The 19,619-nt window shown below is 41.7% G+C and overlaps 1 protein-coding gene across 5 annotated transcripts; it reads left to right on the forward strand.

Moving 5' to 3' along the window:
* The first annotated feature begins 1,013 nt into the window (after positions 1-1,013).
* Positions 1,014-19,168, forward strand: dcaf6 (ddb1 and cul4 associated factor 6). 5 transcript variants are annotated; one of them, XM_084023674.1, is made up of 21 exons: positions 1,014-1,396; positions 4,779-4,840; positions 6,389-6,481; positions 7,100-7,285; positions 7,389-7,502; positions 8,338-8,473; positions 9,400-9,611; positions 10,788-10,881; positions 11,309-11,428; positions 11,542-11,892; positions 12,298-12,486; positions 13,931-13,990; positions 15,005-15,194; positions 15,821-15,924; positions 16,432-16,780; positions 16,936-16,977; positions 17,537-17,675; positions 17,768-17,924; positions 18,015-18,103; positions 18,440-18,545; positions 18,687-19,168. In XM_084023674.1, the coding sequence occupies exons 1-21, from the start codon at positions 1,300-1,302 to the stop codon at positions 18,743-18,745; spliced, it is 2,949 nt and encodes a 982-aa protein (XP_083879800.1). In that variant the 5' UTR covers positions 1,014-1,299; the 3' UTR covers positions 18,746-19,168. The 5 variants fall into 5 exon arrangements, with proteins under 5 accessions (XP_083879800.1, XP_083879801.1, XP_083879802.1 ...); XM_084023675.1 differs by lacking the exon at positions 16,936-16,977 and having other exon boundaries at positions 1,015-1,396; XM_084023676.1 differs by lacking the exon at positions 13,931-13,990 and having other exon boundaries at positions 1,015-1,396.
* Positions 19,169-19,619: the final 451 nt, after the last annotated feature.

A 19,619-nucleotide genomic window follows, 5' to 3' on the forward strand; every position in this document is an offset into this window, starting at 1 on the left:
TATTTTGGCCATGTTAATATATATGAAGGAAAGCCAATCATTACGAGAACTCCCAAACGTTATGCAACTGAATATTTGATCTGCACCTTGTGAGAATGATTAAACATTTACAGTGAAATGGACACACAAGAACCTTCCAGCAGAGCTGATGTACCTAATGGGCAAAGCGAGCGTTGGCCAGAGTGGACAAGACCTTCTGAAGTATAGACAACAGCAAGCCATTAATTTAAACCTGATCTCGGGTTTCAATTCAACAGGCTTTTTTAGCCTCAGGTTTTCCTAACAGGTTAATCCAGTTCTGAGGACCTGAAGTTTAAAACAGCAGTGTGTGGTCCACGAGCATGCTTACATTTCTTCTAAAAATATGTGTGCTGGCTGGATTACAACCAAGAGGGCAAATGCTTAACCTAGTACCTCCTCAAAAGACTCAAGACTCACCTGTTCAGACTTCATCTCTATACTCTGCATAGCATGACTCACTTAACCCCCCCCTAAAAAAAAATCTATGTTCTTACCTATAGCACTTTGATCGTGTTGTACTTGAGGTATACTTGCTGAACCTGCTACTACGTTACTCAGATGAGGACCTAGCACTTGTTTCTATTTTTTCGCTCTTACTTTATCGGCAATGATATGTTGTGGATTCTTTCTTTCGACAAATGTACTTATTGTAAGTCACTTTGGACAAAAGCATCTGCTAAAAGCCCTAAATGTAAATATACTTTACAATATAAACGGGTCCTGCACCTGTTTGTTGCATATTCATAGAGTAATGTGTTGAGTCAAATTACCCCACCGTAAATCTACACTATTGGAGTATTTATTTAATTAATACTATCTGAATCCTTCTTGTTGTTCCACTGTTCAAATCTCAAAATGTTCCCTGCAGGATTTTCCTGGCTACACTCCTAACACTGTGGGTTTGGCTGCAAATAAACGAGCGCTCCTCCCCACTCTGTCATATCGCGCGTGTTATCGCGATGTTTGGACACAGCTGACCGCTGCCTGCTCGAAGAAATAAACCAGGCTAGGCTAGCAGGACAGATAGTTAGCAGCGCGGGGGAGCAGGAGTACAGTGAATGTAAACTAACGAGGAGAGCGGAGAAAGGACAGGAGCGAGTCTTTCACCTCCAGCGATGAGGACGTTGAGTGTCGCAGCTAGCTAACGCTAGCGCTGGTCCAGACACACAAGGGACTGATATCCGTAGCAAAAAACCCCAAGCGACGATAGATAAAACATCGACATCAACAGGAACGGGTTAGCTTAGTTTCAATGTTATTGTCAATTAAAGCCCACATATGGTCACCATGTCCTGCTTTGGAAACCTGGTTTGGGATGTAAATAAACGTTTAATTGGATACAACGAGCCTAACGCCATCAGGACCAACTATTTAGGTAAGAACAAACAAGCCCGTTTCATGCTAACGGTAACGCAGGTAAGATGACAAGAAAACATGTATTTGTTTTGATCATCGTGTGTGTGTGTGGCATGGTAACTCAGCCTGTGCTGCAGAATCACATCAACTGACAGCTAGAGACAACATGACTGCGCTCCAATCTACTTAATACCAAGGGAGCTGCTAAGTTGCTCCTTCTGCAAAGTCAGAGCCGTCCAGTGTAAACACAGCAGTCACCGCCAGTTCATTTCATTTACTCATGTAAAACAGGAGGTGTGAGAGTCCAGGGCTAAAGCGCCAGACAGATGAGGATTAAATATTATATATAATCCTCAATAGTGCATCTTTTTTTTTATCATGTAATGCAACAGCAAAATCGTATTAATCCCCTCGTATGTAGATCATTTTCCAGCATATATGTAATTTCCATGTACAGCAAGGAAACAATCTACGTGAGCGAGAGAGCAGGGAAAGCAGGGAACAATCCTGTGATATATTTACGAAGGGATGGTGCTTTTTAAAGTGCTTTTTTTGTTGTTGTTGTTGTTGCCCAAAGTGCTCAATGTCTCATCCTCTTAAACGCACTGCGACATATAAACACTATAAACTGCCCACAAGTCTGAACCACCAGGCAGGAGAACAGCAAAGTAGGGAAATAATTATTTTTAATCTGTAAAAATTAGGTTACTTAAAAACTTTGAAATGCATCATAACACATGCTATTGGAGATATAAATGTCCTCATATTCAAACTGAAAATAATCTTCATAACCTTAAAGAAAAATCAACATTTTAATAGTATGCTAATGAAGAACAATATCATCAAGTGAGGAAATAAGGAGTAAAATGTGGAATATTATACAGAATATCACAGCAGTATATCAAAACAATACCTTTTCACTAAAATTCCCACATTGAATTAAGGTAGGGGGGCTGCTTCGGCTCTAAACATGACAACATTAATGAATCAAATAAAAACAGTACTGGAATCATCCCATTTTGACATTAAAATATTTGTTTTCAATTGCCATGACATTGCAGAATATTTTAAATAGTCACAGAAGAAGATATGATGCTATATTGCAACGTTGGCACCTATTTAAAAAAAAAAGAGAGAGAGAGCATATGCCAGTATACCAGGTTGAAAAAGTGTGTCAAGGTAGTTGTGCCGTGTGGTTTGAAATAATTTATATAGTTTCTTTTTTTTCTTCTATACTATACAACTCACTAGAGTTAGTTAACTAGCAGTGATTGTCCTTGTGAGAGAGTTTCTGTGTTTTGCTGTCTTTTGCTGTGTTACTTCTGAGAGGACAACATGATCAAATCACAGTGACCACAGTGTAAGCAGGACAGCAGCGCTGGCACACAGTGAGACAGAGAGGTTTATAAGACTTTGTCTGTAATGTGGCCCGTCAAACAGTCAGCGGTGGTTGACTGAAGATATATAAGCCTGTTGAGGTGGGGCAGGTGCCACAGAGGTTTAGTCAGTGCTGTATTTAGCTTGACTGAGATATGATTCAAGCTGTTATTGTGTTATGGGCAGAGGATACTTGCAGGCAAAGCTCTTGTAGGATAAATTTAGCTTCAAAAGGGGGGATGGGGCAACAAGTAGTGGTCTACATTGAATTCCATAGGCACTTCCGGAGGGGTTATGTGTCGCAGTGTTTTCTCTGAACTTAAGAGAGATTTAAGTGTCAATAATGACATTTGATCCTGTTTTACATGCTGACTCCAGCAAAGAGTAACTCTATGAGCAAAATTAAGATGGATAAGTTGAAAACTACACATTGACAAAGGAGTTAAACTAGAAATATAACAACTATATGGATCCACGCTGGCCTGAAGCAGATTCTCTTTATTTCCACATATAACCGGCCAAACACAGGCTTTGTGTTCGCACATTGAGACAAAAAATAGTGCTCGTCAAAATTAATGTCTAAATATGTTTTGATAATCAAGAATTTGTTTGAGATAAAACGTCCAACATTCTCTTCTTCAACCTTCTCCAGCTCAATGAGTTACTTTTCCCTGTTTTATTTCATTGAACATTGAATGTTGTTTGGTTTTGGACCATTGGTACTGCTCTGGAAAATAGATATTAGTAGTATCTTTTTTATTTTAAATTAAATCATTTTGCAAGAAATTCCATGACGCATAAAAGAACAACAACAAAAAGATTATAAATTACACATTGTCTTTGTGGCATTATTATTGTTATAATGATTGGAAGCTCCAGAAGAGGCTACAGCTTCTCATTTACAGTATACACTTAACACAAATTCAGGCTTGTCCGATCCCAGCAACGCAAACGAAACCTGTTGCTGCAAGTCAAAGCTCTGGATTGTGCAACTCTCCTACATTGAATGAAGCAAGGTAGCGTCTTCACACTCACACCTAGAAGTGTAATAACATGGAAATCATAATTGCTCTCTCTCTTTTAAGAATAAATTTCCTTCTTCTTTTTACAAAATGAACCAAAACACTGACAAAGAGGCCGTTGTTGGATAGAATAAATATGAAACAAATTTAAATCATACATTTCACAATAACAGCAAACCAAGCATTATGGTGCTCCAGTGGACGGGAATCACAACTTCAACTTTAAAACGCTATGCTTCTAAGAAATTTAACGAAGAGGCAGCAAATGTTTTTATTTCCAAAAATGTAACCTTTTTTTTCTGTTTTCGGAATTGTTTCACTGCCATCCACAAGTAGTTTTTATTGATAGCAGCTAAGAGCACCTCCTACATTTCCCATTTTGCATTGCATTGTGGGAGACTGTCAACAGCCCATTGAAAGATGAAGGTTTTTTTTTTTTTAGGCTACATCCTGACTGTTTTTAGTGTCTGATTTTAACAATGTGAACCCACGACAATACAAAGCCTGTTTAGATTCCGTGGGTAACGTGGATTCGGGCCACAGCTCATGATTTAAAAGTGATGGAAAATTAAAAAAAAAACTTTATTAAGATCAGAAAGAGTAATAACACCTTAAAGGAAAGAGATTCAATAGGTAGCTGATCCACAGATCAAATTTTGTTGTCCTTCACATAGAAAGATGCATCATAAGTATGGGCATATCAGACTGCCATTTCTTGCATTTTTCAGTTTCATCATACAGCAGCATGAGATGCCTCTCTTTTTTTTATCTGTTGGTGACAGCAAGTGCAAGGGAGGCTTCCCCTGCATGAATAATATGGTGCATGCTGCTGAGAGACTGAATCCAAATGTTTAATCAGGTGATATTTTGTACCAGACAACAGAACTATGCACCTAACTTGAATGAAGCAAAGTACAACAATGGAAGGATGTAGAGATGATGGATGGATAGAAAGAGTAGAAATAAATAATTCTGTTTCTGTTGTTTTCTCTCTTTTCACAGGTAGAAGAGAGTTTGTTCAGAGACTTAAACTTGAAGGGACACTGAATGTACATGATGGCTGTGTAAGTGCCCCACATTTTCATCTATTCAGTCTTTTTGATTATTTTGTGGAAGAAAATCTAGTGTGTGTGTAGACTTGAGAAAAAAACCATCAGCTTTTTCCAGACTCAGTTTGAAATGCCCAAAGTGTCTGACGCAGAGCAGATCTTTGACTTCAGCCCAGGTGGTTAATATACCTCAGAGAAATCTGAAGCTGACATAACAGTCACACGTCCTGTCACACTATCAGCCTGGACGTCACTCCGTCCAAAACACCACAACAACCACAGCAGAGCTTCACATTAACACCTGCTGTAGAAAGGATTTGAGGAAGATTTTTTTTTATTGGATTTTTTGAATATATTCGCTGTTTTATTCATGTGCAGGCAGGCTGGAATATCACATGTTAATATTATGAACTGTACGATGCATGAAAGTGATTCATTTTGTGCAAAAACTATTAGCAGCTTAATCAATTAGTTGATAAACAAAATAATATGTGGCAGTTTTGATTACTGATTTATACATTTAAGGTGTTTATTGAATAAAAACAACAAACATTATCTGTTTATAGCCTCCGAATGTGACAGTTTTCCTTTTCTCTGTTGCATATTATCATAAATTATACACTCTGGTAATATGTAAAATATTTTATATAGACTATTAATAAAAGAAATATGAGAATTCTTTAAGACAAAGATTTAGAGGAGTGAATGATGTAGCACCTTTTCTCCAGGAAGTCCTAGAGACTACATCACTGGAGAACTGAGTGGTTTATGCAGATGATGAATGGGACAGGTACACCATACACTCATCCATGATGTCTGGAAAGTGTGTGTGTGTGTGTTTGTTGCAAAATCAATTGAAACAAGGAAGTTGCAAAATTGACTAAAAATATAAATTTAAGGAAACATAACAATATAACGTGCAAATATTTTTTGCAACCTATAACACATCTGCCTGTAGAAGATGAGGCCTGTTGTGCCTCTACATTGTACCATATTACACAAGACACTCTAAAAAAAAGGCCCAAAGATGCTCTACATTTAGATGGCCTCGTTTGAATCTGTTGCTCCCCGTCTGCCTTTTAGTCTTGCATCACATGAGAGACTCATGACAGATTCACCTGCACTACACCCCACAATCTGATAGCATTTCACTTCAGAGGATCAGAATCAATGGAAACCTGTTTAAGATGTATAGTGAGATTGAGCCTCTGGCTCAGTTTTCCGGATGTGGTAACTGGACGGGCAGATGATGTAATTTCACTGATTGCGGCAGAGCGAGTCTGGAGATGAAGAGCAACAGTGTGATGATGAAACACTGAAGCTGCAACAAGCAGGTGTTGATGGAGTATTGATCCACAGCGTGACGGAAAACCGCATTGAATTCTCCCGTGTTCTACTTTAGATTCACAGATGGATCACGATTATATGTGATCTAGTGGTCAAACACGTTTAGGTCAGAATAGTTTCTCTGCCTGCCATCTGATCGATTAATTCAGCACTGATGTAAGCAGCAAAGTAAATGTCTGTATCGTTGCATAATCCGAGTGATCAACTGTCTCGCAGGTCAACACTATATCCTGGAACGACACGGGTGAATACCTCCTGTCGGGGTCAGACGACACCTTTTTGGTTATCTCCAACCCCTACAACAAAAAGGTAGGTCTTGACCAATCAACAGTTATACGCACTTCTTATTAATAGAACACTTATAGAATAATAGCTCAGTTTTTGCTGTCAGGTTAAAATGATTTAAAAGCATATTTCTCAATTTAAAGGAAAGCAAAATCATGAAAACCAATTGCAGCTAGCAACAAGCCACCATAGCAACTGGTCCTCTCAGTCACTCTGGGGAAACACCACAGGTATAAATAGGACGCGTCACAAAGTCTAGTTTAGTTCAGCGATGTGACGTTATGTCAGCGGTTTTCCTGTGTTATAAGGTCGGACACTGACGTCAATGTGATATCTCATGGTTTGATGCAGGTTTTCCACCAGAATGTGTCAGCGGTAGGTTGGTTCATTGTAAATGATATAGATGTTTCTTTTACTTTAAGTTTTGCAAAAGATAAACAATACAACATATTACAGTAAATCAAATAACAGGTAACAAAGCAGAAAAAACGAAACAAATCTTGGCACAAAGAAGACGACAGGCAAAAAAGAAGGGCACACATAATAATAAACATATTGTCTTAGAAAAAGTGGGAATATTGTCATTCTCAGTTAACTTCATAGCTACTTCCCATTCACCGTCATGCATTTCCTCTTTCTCAGGTCAAGAAATCCATACGTTCGGGTCATCGGGCGAATATCTTCAGCGCCAAGTTCATGCCCCACACGAACGATCAGGAGATCATCTCGTGTTCTGGAGACGGCATCATCTACTACACCAACACAGAGAAGAGTCCTGAGCACAACAGACAGTGTCAGTTCACCTGCCATTATGGAACAGCTTACGAGGTAACAACCGAGACGCCGGACAAACATTTCTCAGAGCCTTCCTGTACTTCCCTCTTCTTTTCTGCCTGCCTCCTAACCTCAGCCTCTCTTTTTGCTTTGTCAGATTATGACAGTACCAAATGACCCCTACACGTTTCTGTCATGTGGGGAGGACGGCACGGTGCGGTGGTTTGACCTCCGCACAAAGACGAGCTGCACTAAAGAAGACTGCAAAGACGTACGGTGACAGCTGTGCTGTTTTTGTTTTTTTTCTCTCCTTTCACGTTGTGATGCACCATGAATTCATGTTGGTCTCAGCGTCACTCATATATGGTTACTTCTTAATTTTTGTTGTGGAAAGACTGACCAGTTCTGTCTTTTTTCAGCTTACTGGTCTTAACTTTCTATTTTTTTAAATATTTAATACATAATAATACATAATGTGTGTGTGTATCTGAATTGCAATTTCTTTTAATGAAATTTAATAATTTAAGATACAATGGGCCAGTTGTGTTGTTAATCAGCTAATGGAGTTGCTGCTACTGTTATATTTTCTTGGTCTTTTCTTGTTGGCTGTTGAAATTGATATTAATGATAATGATTTTATTTATAATGTCACAAGCATTCATCTTCCACGTTTCTAAGATCGCCCTCAAGCATTGCTCTCTTCCCAGTTATTCAGAAAACAGTTTTCCTGGCATTAGGCCTGGCTGTGAGTGTGTGTGTGTGTAGCTGTGCCCTCCAGATTGGGTTGCATCTTATCGTGTTTCCTACTGGAGATGCCTGTGACCTTAACCAGGCTGTGTTACCTCTCCCTCTTAATTACCCTACAACCTGTTAATGTTGCAGCGAACATCCGCTGCTGAAAAAGGACGAATCAAGTGGAAATATGTTTTTTTTTTTTAATTGCTCAGCCAGATGTTACATTGATTCTCCTCAATTATATTACTTTAAATACTGGTTCTTAATGTATTACACCTCTGTTGCTGCTTATTTTAGATGAGGGTTCATTGATTTAAGAATGAGAAGAAATTACTCCATAATTTGTCTTTTTTTTTCTTCTTTGATTTCAGGACATCCTGATAAACTGTCGGAGGGCAGCGACCTCCATATCCATTTCTCCTCTGGTGCCGTACTACCTGGCCGTCGGCTGCTCTGACAGCTCAGTGCGGATCTACGACAGACGGATGCTGGGCACCAGAGCAACAGGTAAACTGTCCTGCAGGCTGACAGCATTCACTCGGCTTCAGAGATGTGGACGGAGTCACGTGACTTGGACTTAAGTCACAAATGTGAATTTAGACTTTACAAAATCAAGACTTAACTGAAACACGAATGACTTGTGACTTTACTCGGACTTGAGCCTTTGACTTGAAAGTACATGTGACCTTCCTGCAACCTCAAAGATGGGGGGGGGGGGAAACGAGTCAGGAATCAATTAATTTCCTGAATTAACACTATTCATTCTCAGCAAGTAAATGCTTAATTCCCCATATCTTTTATTCATGATTAAGTTCAGTTACACTTGTTTTAACCAACTTCTTTAACAAATAAATACACATTTTTGTTTAAATGAAGACTGACTGTTTTTAAATGGCATTACATTTGATGAAGAGCGCAGTATAACTTGTTTAGGACTTGAAACTTTTGTATCGAAATTTTCCATCATGAGAAATTTTAAATAGCTTTCAACGAGACATAAAAATATGTCCAATAGGGCTGTCCGGGCTGACACCCAACGATTTTGTCGTTTTTGCCGTCTGATGGATTAGTTAATTTAATTGACAGATCTGTAAAACTGAGTTTCTCCACAAAGAATAATGCAAAAGCATCAGTTTAAATCTTGTGTTTACCAGAGATGTGTTCAGGAGTTTCTTATAAATAAGTCATCAGCATGGAAAAAAATTATAAAAATGGACAACTGAAAAGATCGTAGTCGACTTGGACCTATTAGTCGACTTGTGTAAGGAGCACTGTTTTCCAAGTTCTTAACTTGTGTCCCTGAGTTAATTGTTCGTTTATCTCTTGCCGTTGGTATGTTTTTATATCACTGAGGATGTAAAATGTTTGCCAAACAAATGACTTCATAGGAGCTTATCAACCATATAGTCAGAGACCCTCTTTGTCATCCGCAGGTAACTACATGGGCCGGGGGACGACAGGCATGTGCGTGAGGTTCGTTCCCGCTCACCTGTCCAACAAGTCATGTCGCGTGACTTCTCTCTGCTACAGCGCCGACGGTCAGGAGGTGCTGGTCAGCTACTCCTCCGATTACCTTTACCTGTTCGATCCCAAAGATGACCAGGCCCGAGAGCTGAAGGGCCCGTCAGAGGAGAGGAGAGAGGAGGTGAGCGCACAGTGGCGACTTCTCTCATACTGAGCTCTCATATCATCACCAGTCCTGATGGGAACTGTGTGTGTGTTTTTTTTTTTTTAATCTTTCTATTAACATAGGTCACACGTGTGTTTATGTGTGTATATATTTGAACTTTACTTTGTGTTTAGTGATGATTAGCAAATGTTAGCATAACACGCTAGCTCATTGACTCATCGTTTCACCTTTAATTTAAATATATAGTAATAATAATCTTATCCAGAGAAGGGCAGTGATGCAGAAAGGGCTTTTGATCAACCCTGCTTCTTAAACATTTCAAATAATCCACAATGGAATGATCTAACCCTGTGTCCTACATATTATAAGATGTTACCCAATTGGTATTATTTATATGCGCACCACAGAAATGATAAGCATGTGTGACCAAGCAGAGTCTTCCATGTGAAAGGAAAGTTTAATTGTAAACAAACACCAAGAGACCTGGTCGTGTTCGTCTGCTTAACATCGCTGCAGACATCTGTGCTAAATCTGCACTGGTTGATGAAGTATTAGTAAAAGTATCGGATCTGTAAGGCCGAGTGTTTAGTTTGAGCGTGTTAACTGCAAGCGCTGGTCTTCACATGTGTTTGAATGTGCTGGATCATGGTGCCAGCGTTTCAGAGCCTCGTGGTGAGCTCAGCTGTGTCGAGATAGAACCACCACACGCATTCCTTTCCAAATACAGCGTCCGACGCAGGCAGCGTTCCTCTCGGGCCTCGTTGCCTCTTTCTCTCTCTCTACTCCACCTGTAACCTTATTTTCTTCAGGGCGTTGTGCTCCGGTTTATTCTACTATCTCTGGCAGCCTCTGCTGCTTTTCGCCACCTCCAGCCCATATCCAGACCTGATGACATTTCCTGAGTAAAGCAGTTGATAGTCCCTGCACTAAGAGCCCCTTATTCTATTTCTGGCTCTCAGCCTGTTGCCCTGTAAGAGACCCAGGGAACTGGAAAGTAGAGGCAACCTCAGTCGTGCAGCCAGAAGGGAGGGGGGGGGGGCACTTTAAAGAGGACCCTGACAGAGACGAGCAGTGTTTTGCTTTGGCAGCGGAGCTATTTTTGACCATGCTCTGACTGACAAACTGCTAATCTCTCCCTCTCCCTCTCTCTCTCTCTGTCTCTCTCTCTCTCTCCCCCCCCCCCCCTCACAGCTGAGGCAGCCTCCAGTGAAGCGGCTCCGTCTAAGAGGTGACTGGTCTGACACCGGACCCCGAGCTCGTCCTGAGAGTGAGAGGGAGAGAGACGGTAAGATCAGAGCGGTCACTACGTCACATGACGTGTATGTGTTCCTGCTTGTTAACTTTAAAGCAGGGTCCTCTATTTACGGATCCGCCCTCTGAAGACAGTTTCCCAACACTCCGTCACATGTTAAACATGTATTATCCAAACTGGCCAACTTACAATCCTTTTTATTGTAAGGGTAATGTAATATTAACATTTTCTTAAGCATAAACACGTCTCTTAATTCACATTTTAATATTTAAACCAACTGTTTAACTTATCAACGTAGATATGTAAGCAGTTGCATCACATTCACACCCTTAATCCACTTAATTTTATTTAGCCATCACAGACAATGCAACATTTCCCCAACATACTCGCCTTCGTCTTGTGTGTTTGAAAATGTCCAGTGTTGTAAACCTGTGAACACTTTTCTCCTGCACTGTTGTAGGAGAGCAGAGCCCAAACGTGTCTCTGATGCAGAGGATGTCGGACATGTTGTCCCGTTGGTTTGAGGAGGCCAGCGAAGCTCAGAGCAGCAGAGGAACACGGCCTCAGACACGACCCAGAGGTAAGAAACTGACTGTTAACTTAACACTCGCCAAAAATTAGCCTTTTGGCTAACAGTGATGTTAATCAATGTGCATTGTCAGGATTATAAACATCTATATGTTCTTGTTTTAGGAACAGCTGTCCGTCCAGAGGGGACGTCGAACACTCCAGCTACCTCTGCAGGAGGTTCCAGTCAGGACTCGAGCGTCCCCGAGAGGCCTGTGGGGTCAAATGCCCCGGAGGTACCTGCCGGTCCCGTCGCCGCTGCGGCCGCCATGCCTAAAGCCACTTCCTCTTCCTCCTCAGGGTCGTCATCGACGGTCACAGCCCTTCCTCCTACCAGCTCCACATCAGTGGAGAGCTCGGCCCCTTCCGCCTCCTCCCCCCTCACCTCCTCACCTGACTCAGAGCAGAGGAGTCAGGCTGACACGACCGGGACCTCTGCGCCCACGCCAACACCCACCGCGGCACCCGCGCTCTCAGGTGAGAGAACAATGCACGCAACCGTCACGTTGACAAAGGGCACAAAAACAGAAATTCACATTTTACTCTTCAGCACAGCGAGTAGGTATACTTGGATCAACTCCCCTGTGTGTGTGTGCGCGTGCGTGCGTGTGTGTGTTAGTGTGTGTGTGTGTGTGTGTTAGTGTGTGTGTGTGTGTGTGTGTGTGTGTGTGTGTGTGCGTGAGAGAGAGTGTGTGTGTGTGTTGGAGCCACTCCACTCAAGCAGCAGCCTCACATCACTCTTTTCCTTCAACATCCTGTTGTCCTTATCCTGTCGTTTATTTTCCTGACTCTCTGGTCCTGATCCTCTCCTCACATCCTCCCCCCCCCTCTGTCTTCTAATCGTACATTCACTCTCCCTCTCTTCCTCTGCCTCCTTGTCAGAGTACGGTCCTCATCGGCTGCCCATAAGTTTAGTGTGTAGGCGTTTGCAGAGGTTACTTCGACTGGCCGACCCACCAGGGATGGGTCAGCGAGCGGCCCGTTCTTCTTCTTCTTCTCCCTCTGAAGCCCCTGAGAGACAGTCACAAAGAGCTGCTACTGCTGCTGCTGCTGAGACGCAAGCCCTTGCAGGTTACCCTCCCCACCTCCCCTCTATACGGGCTGTTTGGGCCCCCTCCCCCTGCCATCTTACCCTTTATGGAGGAAAGGCAGACATGTTTGGTTTGTAAGGACAGTTAGAAAGACTTTAGAAAGTGTCCTTGCTACGACTGACCACTAATCTCACCGTGATCCTCTTTCCGTTCCCCAATAATGCACCTTGTACTTATTAACCTTTTTTTACTGTGTCGCCTCTCCACTGTTTGCTCAGCCCCTCACTCACTAATGCTCTCACTTCATCGCTCCACTTGTTGCTTGAGTTTTCACCGAGTGGCACCAGCCAGTATGAAGCTCTGCTTTGGCGTCCTCGTGGCTCATGTGGTTGTTCACCCATGTTTTAATGGTATGCTGATCGGCTGTCTGGCCTGTTGGGTTTGATCTCACTCAAACATGAGAATCATAGCTAAAGCCCTTTTCAGACATGGAAACATGGCTTCTCCTGCTGTGCCCGTTATAGTGATGGCTGTCTGGCATTCAGACGTAGGACTCCAGAGCACTCTGCTGGTGCACAAACGTAATGATGTGAAGGGAGGAGCGTATTCTCCGTTCTCTAACAGGCTGCATCAGTGGTTGTTTTTTTCAAACTTATTTTGGAGTCAGAGAGCAAAATTGAGCTGCTAATTCTGACCGCAGAATCTGTTAATTTGATTGCTTTTATGATCACATGCTGTGTGTAAAGCATGTTTTGCTGAATATTTCACCTACCCATCCATGCAGTCCAATGATTGTTGTGGTTGTGTAATGTTTTTAATTTATGAATCTCTTTCTCCCCACACTGCATGGGATGAATCCTTTTTTTGTAGAGTGATTTGACATTTTATGACCTGAAAACCAATATAAGTGAGGAAGTTTTCACAGTGGTTTAACATTGACATACAAAGTTGCATGTCTGAAAGGGGCTTTATTAGACATCTGATGCCAATAATTGATTTATTGAATAAAAGGTCATTGCTTGTATCGTTTATATTAAAACCAGGCTGCACTGGGCTTTTATTTGGCCGTCTCATCTGTTTTTACTAATTCCACATTATTTAACTTACGTTGGAGACATTTGGATTGTTTGAGGTTTTCAAAAGCAAACGGATGTAAATACAATGTTGGTATTTTCCATGTCGGTGTCTCACGGTGTGTTTGATGACAATTATAGAATTGTAGCAATTGACCATTTATCAGCATGAGTGAACTTGTTCAGATTTAATCATCTGTGATCCTCATTTTGCACATACAGTGAATGTGAAACTATCAGACGAAGCTCCTCGTCCTCCTTCTGGCTGATTTGACAGCTCCTCCTGCTTGGCCTTGGATCGTTTTTATTTTAACTCGACAGTGACGTTTTTTAACCCTCGTGCGTCTTCACTCCGAGCCTTCAGGTTCGACCTCTGTGTCCGATGTTTAGTCGGTCTCATTTGTGTTCCAGATTCCCCCTCGTCTGTGGTTAACAAACAGCTGGGATCCATGACTCTTGATGAACAGCAGGGTGCGTCCTCCCCCCCCCCCCCCCCCCCCCACCCTGCCACTCGCTTTCCCTCTTCATCCTCCCTCATCAACAAAAAAACACTTTTTCCTGAACCCTCTGCACAGTCCGTCCTCCATTGTTTCCATGCTTCTTGTATCTCTTCGTCCACCACTTTACGTTTCCATTTGTCCCATCACTCCCATTATCTGTCCAGACACACATTTATGTGCCTGCAGATAGACAGAGGGTTACTGTTGCTTGGACTGAAGGATACTGTAGTAATAATAATAATCATAACAACAACAACAAACACCCCCAACCATATTTGAGTGTTCTTGCTCATCGAGGTATGGTTATATAACGGATATGAATATAATATCACAGGAGGCAAATAAACCCTGAATACTGATGATTTTCTTACATGGACATAAAAACATACACAAGCATTTTTGTTTTCTTAAATGTGCTCTTTTTAAAAGTGTCCAATATATGTTCTACGAAGGATATTGTACAGCGCTCTGGTGGATAACTTATGTTACGTTGTTTCTAATGATCTCAAACATTTCTGACGACACACTGATACCAGAATATCTGCAATAAGCTAATATATACAAATGTTGCTGTCATCAGTTTTGATTTGGAACTATTGTGTTAAGAAGGTGCAAATAAATTGTCCCTAACACAATCTACTATAAACCAGGTTGTGATGCGAATGTAATAATAACCAATAATCCCGACGGGGCTTTGACTTGTGTATCTTGTGCCTTGATGTGTTTCCGTCTTGTTGCTGGTGATAGTCGCCTGTTGCAACGTGTCCACCCTCCTCCGCTCTGTTAACGCCCGCTGCATGTTTTGTGTTGTTAATCAATGGGAAGTGATCCAGCAGAAGGTTGCATGTTTCTAGTTTGCTTTTAAATAATCAATTATAGGATGTTAACAACAGGAAACATACTCTTTTTATTATTATTCTTATTATTATTGGTAGAACGGATTTATAATAAATCCTCCTCGCTTGCTTTGCCTGTGTGTCTTCAGGAGCAGCAGAAGCTGCAGGATCACCACCTGATCAACCTGTTTCTGTACCAGCCAGCCCCAGCGCTCCCACCACCTCCACCTCCATGACCGGCACCAGTCGACCCAGTGCAGCGGAGCCAGTTCTCAGCCTACACTATAGTTCAGAGGGAACCACCACCAGCACCATCAAGCTGGACTTCACTGATGAGTGGTGAGCGATCAAGGAGACAAAAAGTGTTGGTTAAGTAGTATAGCGATGCAGTACCTCATGCACTTTAAATACAAATGGATAGCAAGCATCACAGTCAAACCAGGTGCAAACCTCTGTGTCTGAATAGTGAAGGCATTTTGGAAGGGCCTTAAACATGCATTCTTTCCAATAGCCAGCAGGAGGCGACTCCCGGTTGCAAGAAGAAATCTGATTATATGGAAGTCTATGAGAAAATGACTTCTCACTTGATTTATTATCTTTGCTTACTGTCTTTATGGCTAGTGTCCGGTCTTCTTCAATACAACATGATATTTATTTAGTAAGTCAACAGACGATAAAGCAGTGAAACTATATATCAGTTTCATGTCACTAATTTGTGGATCATTGTACCAGTGATTAAGTGTAATTGCAGAGCTTTGTTGCTAGTTTTCATTTTATTTTATACAGATTTTCAGTCTGTAAATCTTCAGTGACCAACAATGTGCAGAATTTCTGGTTCCTTCACAGTTTGCAAGCAGAACGATGGTCACCCTCTATGCATTTATTGTCTACAACAAAGTTCTCGTAGACGAGAAGTTTGAAACTCCTCAGAAGCTTGAGAGTCACTGTTTTTTCTTCCTCCACAGGAGCAGTAGCACATCCAGCTCTATGGGCAGTGGAGGTCCCAAAGCATCCGAGGCTGTACAGAGCAGAGAGAATCTGTCGACGGGGAGTTCAGTGTCAGAGCAATGTGAGTCCTTCACCATCGTGACAATCGCCCTGACAGAATTTGAATCCAAATTTAAATGTAACACCTGGCTGAAAAATGAAAAAGTGTGTTTTTACTGGAGTACAGCTGTAAAAAGACATGATTTATTTTCAGAGGGTGTTAAAGGGATACTTCGGTTTATATGAGGTACACACTGATCTGTAGTCAGTGTGTACAGTAGTGTACTACACGAATATTTCCCTTCATATTGACGTCTTTTCCGACAGGGAACCGACCTGAAAAAGACACATTATCTATGCTCTCTCCAAAGCCACAAGACTTTGTTGACAAAAACACTATAGATACGTTTAGTAGAAAGAAACCAAAAATACATGAAATAATTTTTATGAAATAAACAATCCAAAAAGGAATAGAAACGCATGTCACAGAAGAAACGTGATGCACTCTGACACCCCTTAATTAGTAAATACTATTACAAGCATACAAACACTAATACTACAAATACCTTTTATATGCATTTCCCCTCAGCTGCATCGGTGTCCTCGGGGCAGCAGAGCGTCCCGGCCGCCTCCACGGAGCCGCCTTGTGGTGCCTCCTGCTCCGGTGCCCTCAGCAGCCTGCCAGCTCAGGCCCCAGCGGCGGGCTCCTCTCAGGGGGACACTGTGGCTCCTTCACCGGCGGTGAGGAGTCAGCCTGGGGATACGGAGGACACGTCAGGAGGCTGCAGGAGAGCAGAGCCCAGAACGGAGGAGGGAGAGGAGGGCCAGAGCCAGAGCCAGAGCCAGAGCCAGCCTGCACGGGCCCAACAGGACTCTGATGACAGCGACGACGATCCGATTCTCATCCCGTCAACGAGGTTCAGAGGTCAGGGACAGAGGTACGTTGGACGGCTCTTGTCTCTATTCGCTCACTTCAAGCAAGAAAACACCCTCATGTTATTATGTCATTGCTCTTAATATCCCTTGTGAAAGGGTGGGTACTCTAATTGTTTTCTGTGATGCCTTCCCATTGACTGTTTTACTACAAATATAGATTAAATGCCAGAGGATCTGCAGTAGGAGATAGGATGATCAGGTAAAGTGATTGCACTAAAAGCATCTAACCTTGCAGCAGAGCATTCAAACTAAAAACAGGTTTTGTCATTTCACTCACACAAAAAAAACCCAACAACTAATAAACACACGTAGAAAGCGTTGTGCATGTGAGTACTGACTCCACAGATGGTGTGAGCGGCAGCATAACAGCAGCATTTTGAAGATTTTGTACAGATGAGAGATGAATGACCAGAGAAAGTGTGCATGATGTAAAAGAGGTGAACATTATCATAAAGTTTTTAGTTTTTGGCTTTTTTGCTTTTTTCAATTGGCATACGACGCAAACCTGTGTGGATTTAATTTAGTGGCGCACAACAACAATATTAAGGGCTTTAATTCAGTTCCAGTTTGTTTTTGTCTTGAAAGTGGCTGCTTTCTAGCTTGGGATTTGTTATTTGGTTGAATTGATTATAGCAGCACATATTCACTCGAGATTCAAAGCATGGGATTCATAAGCATCAGAGAAGGCATGGGTTTGTGTGTCTCTTTTTTTTGCGTGTTCTCTAATCTCATTGTATTGTTTTTCTTGTGTTTTACAGACGCTCAGCAGCTGCTCGTATCCAGGAGCTGTTTCGCAGGAGGAAAGAACGAAGGGAGATGGAGGAGAGCGAGACCCAAAATATCAGGAGACCCTCTGTGAAGATGGTCTACAAAGGCCACCGCAACTCCAGGACAATGGTTCATATCACACCATTTATATCAGTTGATATTTAAGGAAATACTTGTTTCGGTTGGAAAACTCAAGGTGTTTTTTAAATTATTTGGTCCAGATCAAGGAGTCCTGTTTTTGGGGCAACAACTTTGTGATGAGCGGCTCAGACTGCGGCCACATCTTCATCTGGGACCGACACACCGCTGAGCACCTCATGCTGCTGGAAGCCGACAACCACGTGGTGAACTGCCTGCAGCCGCACCCCTACGACCCCAGTGAGTCCTGACATCACCCAGAACCTCAAAAGACTGTAGAGAGTATATATATGAAACATTCACGTTTTTTTTTTTTTTTGTCTGCTTCAGTTCTGGCGTCTTCAGGGATAGACTACGATATCAAGATTTGGTCGCCGTTGGAACAGTCGCCGTCTTTCAACAGAGTTCTCGCTAATGAGGTATGACTGCCAAGACATCTGTGAAACCAGTGAAGAGATCGGTTGCTTTAATTAAGTGTGCTGCACCAAATGCTGCCCGTAGATCATAATATACAGTTCCACTAATTCAAAAAGAGAACATTTCAAAAGGGTTTAACTTTCATAATGAATGTGTCCATTTATGAAGGATACAGTGAACTTTTCTATTCATCTCAAAAACTCAAAAGCAACACAGTCACTCTCACCAAGACAGTAAAGAAGCCTATTTCCCAACTTAACATCAGAAAGGTTTTCCCTTTCTTCTGGTTATTTGTCAGATTCTACTTCCTTCTCATTCTCTCTTTGCCTTTCTTTAAGGTAATAACTCGGAACGAGCTGATGCTGGAGGAAACTAGGAATACAATCACAGTCCCAGCCTCTTTCATGCTCCGAATGTTGGCCTCCCTTAATCACATCAGATCAGGTAAACAAGCACTCATGTTTTTTTTTAAAACTTCAAATACTTTGAATATTTGTGCCTACTGATGCCACGGTAGCACAGACACTAATAAACGTATCTTTTTCCTCATCCCTCTCTTTGAAATCTGCCTTTGCCTTCTTGCAGATCGACTAGAAGGTGATCGCTCTGAAGGTTCGGGACAGGAAAATGAGGACGAGCAGTAACCTGGTGGCATTTTAATTTAAAGAGAAAAAAAACTATTTCTTCTTGCTGTATAGCACTTGAAAAAAACCCTGAGATTTGTACGAGTATAGTAGAATACTTCCTTTTGAAAATTAGTGTAATTTCTAGGCCCCCCGTGTTTTTTTAAGATGACTTTCTTACTGATGTTTCTGTATGAGGATAAACTACATCTGTGTGAATGCAAGAGGCAAAGACGTCAGTATATATAAAGTGTGAGAATAATGGCGGCTGGTGTGCAAGGATGTTAAGTGCAATATTATTTTGTTAGGAGAAAGTGAGCTTTGATCAGTGTTAACGTGTGACATTTTTGAATTTGTAGCACAAAGCTAAGAAATGTTGATGTGCTGCTCTGGCAGTTACGCATGTAAACAAGGACTTTAAGTAAAAACATACTTGAAGAATGATTTAATTTTATTGTTGAAGGAAAAAAAGAAACAAAGCTGTGGTTCTTCTCCCCAATGGGTCAATAAATTATAAACTTTTAGAGAATTTAAAAACAAAATAAATCTATGGCATCTCAAAGATGTCTGGAAGATAATAGAAGACTGGAAGACGACTGTGAAACAAAAACAACCACCAGAAATGAACAACAATCTGAGACCAACTGTCATTAGCTTCAGTTTCAGACCAGTATAAACAGTGTAGAAGCTAATTTTGAGCCATTAGCATCAAGCAAGGATGAGAAGCGGAGGGCTGTTGAAGCTACTGTCAGGAATTTTTATTTGTGTTGACTGTGGCGACTCCTGTGGACAAACGTGGTACTGTTTCAGAGCACCAGCGTCCCCGTAGAAAACCTGTCATCTAGTGCAGCAGGTGAAGCTCTGCACCTGAGCTGAGGAGGAGTCATGGCTGCCA

The sequence above is a fragment of the Eutrigla gurnardus genome (genome assembly GCF_963514095.1).
Source record: "Eutrigla gurnardus genome assembly, chromosome: 12".
NCBI lineage: Eukaryota > Metazoa > Chordata > Actinopteri > Perciformes > Triglidae > Eutrigla > Eutrigla gurnardus.

Bases quoted from the DNA above. Each gene is read 5' to 3' on its own strand.
- dcaf6 (XM_084023674.1), top strand. From the start codon at position 1,300: ATGGTCACCATGTCCTGCTTTGGAAACCTGGTTTGGGATGTAAATAAA. The intron at 13,991-15,004 runs GTGCGTCCTCCC...GTGTGTCTTCAG, and splicing joins GACTCTTGATGAACAGCAGG to GAGCAGCAGAAGCTGCAGGA. The intron at 15,925-16,431 runs GTGAGTCCTTCA...ATTTCCCCTCAG, and splicing joins GAGTTCAGTGTCAGAGCAAT to CTGCATCGGTGTCCTCGGGG.